Raw genomic sequence first — 3,528 nt, 5'->3', positions numbered from 1 at the left:
TGTAAACAAATTTGACATTTGTAGTACAGAACATAGCAAAACAACATAACCTGCAAATTTCCAGCGATGCCAGCGCCAATGAGGTCTGTTTTCCCATTCTCTGCTGCGTTACGTAATATTTAAATGGGACCTTATAAGGAAAATTGGAAAATTTTTGGCAGGACCTTTAAGGAAAGGAAACGTCAATTATTACCGTCAAAGTTTTTCCTTACTGTGAACTCTATTCACCTGCATATAATTTTTGATTGAAATCGCTAAAAATTTTACAATTTTTGGTATAATTGCTTTTTGAAATAGTAAATAGCATCTTATTCAACAACAAAAGCGGGCGTAACTGACAAATTGGCGCAAAATTTGATCACATATGGACGTAAGTTGAAAACAAATCAAAATCTTTAGGAATTACTTTTTTTCCTCTGATTGTATAGGTATATGAATACGTAAAAGTTACAGATCTTATGACGATGTCGACAAACAAAAAGGAATAAATAACTATCGCCTCCGACGGAAGGAATAGGAGTAACACCCACGCAATTCTTGAGCCTGCTTGAAACAAGATGTCGATAGAAGTAGAAATCAACCAGTGTGATGTATTGCAGTCAGATACCTTTGACGAATATGATGAAAAAACCAAAGCAGTAGATCGCAATAAATTACTGTTCGCGGAAAACGAACAGCTATTGCGAGCTGCAGTTTCGGATGATGATTTCGATTTTGATTCGGCATTTAGTTCTGAGTCAAACAATCTCCTAACAGATGAGAGTACAGAGCCTGGTGGGCAATACGGTGGTTCAACAGCTGGCGGTGGTGTGCTAGAAAATGACAGGCTGCAATCCCTGGAGGATGAACATGAGACTCTATCGTCCAATTTGATGGCTCTCACGTCCCATTTTGCACAGGTTCAACTAAGGCTTCGCCAGATAGTCGATGCCCCTCAGGAAGAGCGGGATTACTTGTTGAAAAATCTGGAAGAGTTTGCATTTTTAGGTATTCCAGAGTTGCAACAAAATGCAGCGAGAAAAAACATTCCAGAAATAGTAGCTAAATTAGACAACAGTCCTGAATCTGTTGAGAGTCTACGCGAAAAACAGGCTGCTCTTATTGAACAACTTAAAAATCAACTAATCGACCTAGAGCGATATGCTTACGAATCAGGAACGGGAATACTTCCGCATACAATTCTGCTAGAAAAACAAAAGGTTATCATTGATGAAATCAAAAATAAAATCAATCTGAATTTGAACGAATTGGACTTGCCTCAGCTCACGACGGAAGATCTAAGAACTCAAGTTGATTCAGCGCTAGACGAGCAATTGGTGAATCCATTAAAAATGAAGGAGCAGCTAGTTTCACAACTTAAGACCCAGATACAAGACTTAGAGCGATTCATCAGCTTCCTGCAAACAAATGAAAAGGAGGAAATAAAGAAAAGGTTTTTGCAACAACAGGAACTAGCTAAGGCAGAAGCTGCTGAACGTGCAGAATACAGAGAAAAAGCCAAATCACGCTCGCTTCCCTCCAGGCAGGAACAAACAAGATCTGAAAGATGTCCCGAAGATACACATCAATCATTTAGTCGAAAAGAATCTTTTAATAGCAAAGCATTTGGGTTGATGGACAAAGCCAGTACTATTCTACAAATGTTCGCTCTTTCGCAATTCAACTGTGGAAGTGAGCGAAATCAAGAGAATTTCCAACGTAATATAATGAAACGTTCCAAAGAAAACTGCTGGGGTGATATGAGAGCCAAGTTGGAGGTCGATGTTCAAGAAGTAGTATCGCTGGCGATGGAAGCGCAGGAGGATTTGCAACTCTCAGACATAGCCAGCGAGTGTGGCGATTTACAAGTAGCAAATTCTCGTAAAAAATACGAACTTACAATGTTTGTACGCAAGCATTTAGCCAAAACAATCCAAGGGTTGATGCAGCATGGCCTACGTGGTACGTCAGAAAGCAGTGTCAGTATAGTTCCGTTTATCTCTGGTTGCTTCAGCGGAGAAAGCTACCAGCAACAGACACAAGCGAGTACTTCTGATGACCACTTCTATGGGGGAAACGCAAAGAAACGTAACTCTGATAATGCTTCTAAAACAGCTACGAGTGCTCCAAGACGTCATTCGGAGTTTAGTCACGGAGAAGAATTGCCAGAGCAAAATGTATTCTCGCAAATAGAAGAAGAAGAAGAAAATGGAGAAATAACGTACTACAGTGGTGATGAAGCAGAAATGCATGCTTGGGAACTATTATTGCTATACTATAATATTAAAAATGGGGATCGGTACAACTCGACTCCAGCTAGGAAATTATCAGAAAGTTTTAACCTAGATTTGGTAGACGGAAGGCCGCAGTCGAATAAACAGGTATTATAGTTTTTATACCTGCGAAAAAAAAATAATGTTATCCTTTTTTTTAATAGAGTTTATTAAGCACTATTGGTACAATAGTCTCTTTACATAGTCCTTATAAGAGGAGCTACAATTCACAGTTCAAAGCATTCATCTGTGCTGCTCTAAAGTAAGTATAAGCTTAACTAACATCGATTAAACTTCTTTTATAACTAAAAAGCGCCTACCCAGGTACCGGCCTTTCAGTGTCACTAAGTTACGCTACTTATTAGATAATTCTACACTGCCCATACATACCTACTCACGCATTTTTCTTCTGGATCTCCTATAAAAGAGTGATAGTTCCAATGGAATTTTTGTGTTTTACTCTTTTTTTTATTTTGCAGTGCACAGAAGCTGACGCAATGGTTACACCTTGTTTATCAGTGCAAAGATTTGATCAACTCTTACTACAGTAGCTGGAGTTATGTAGCTAACACAGGCTTCCGCGATGCTATGAAAACCTTGGACCGTTTAACACAGTACCGATTTGACCTGCCGGTTGATCTATCCGTTCGTCAGTTTAAAAATATCAAAGATGTATTTATATAGAATTTTCCCTTTGCCGATGCTCAATACTTACAAATGTACATTGTAAATGAGCCTTAATTCACCATATTGTTCACGTCTACGTAAATCAAAAACTCTATTTGAATACATTTTCCAAAACATGATTTTCTATCCTCCAATGGTATTTAAAAACCTAAAAGCATCCTCTTTAGTCTATAAAAGAATGCTTGTTTCGTTAACCTTTGAGCTTACCACTTCTTGCAGCACCACCATAGCACTAACTGCACGAACAATCCATATATTTGATAACAGTAAGCAGTTTCGTCATAAAAAATATGACAGTTAAAAATATACTAAGTATTCACTTACGTTGGATATAAAAGAAAAAACTTTAACTTAGGCATCTACTATGCAATTAGGCAGATGTACATTCATTTGTTATTGTGAAGGCTGCGGATGATTTCAGTAATATCAATAGAAAGCGAATGAAAAAGACGGGAAAACAATAAGAATAAACCTAAGAGAAGGACAGGAAAATAAAAAATAACTGTTGACAACAAAAGTATCGTTATATATGTATAATAAATAATAAATATGTTTATAACCGACTTAAAACAATGTCTGATAAAGTATT

General features: G+C 37.5%; 1 protein-coding gene across 3 annotated transcripts; it reads left to right on the top strand.

Moving 5' to 3' along the window:
* The first annotated feature begins 240 nt into the window (after positions 1 to 240).
* Positions 241 to 3,528, top strand: LOC128738499 (RUN domain-containing protein 1). 3 transcript variants are annotated; one of them, XM_053833698.1, is made up of 4 exons: positions 241 to 370; positions 454 to 2,360; positions 2,417 to 2,514; positions 2,732 to 3,528. In XM_053833698.1, exons 2-4 carry the CDS (start codon positions 558 to 560, stop codon positions 2,934 to 2,936), a joined length of 2,106 nt encoding a protein of 701 aa, XP_053689673.1. In that variant the 5' UTR covers positions 241 to 370; positions 454 to 557; the 3' UTR covers positions 2,937 to 3,528. The 3 variants fall into 3 exon arrangements, with proteins under 3 accessions (XP_053689673.1, XP_053689684.1, XP_053689667.1); XM_053833709.1 differs by having other exon boundaries at positions 448 to 2,360; XM_053833692.1 differs by having other exon boundaries at positions 429 to 2,360.

Source organism: Sabethes cyaneus, chromosome 1, assembly GCF_943734655.1.
Source record: "Sabethes cyaneus chromosome 1, idSabCyanKW18_F2, whole genome shotgun sequence".
NCBI lineage: Eukaryota > Metazoa > Arthropoda > Insecta > Diptera > Culicidae > Sabethes > Sabethes cyaneus.
The sequence above is the reverse complement of the archived record's forward strand: the minus strand, read 5'-3'. Positions and strand labels throughout refer to the sequence as shown.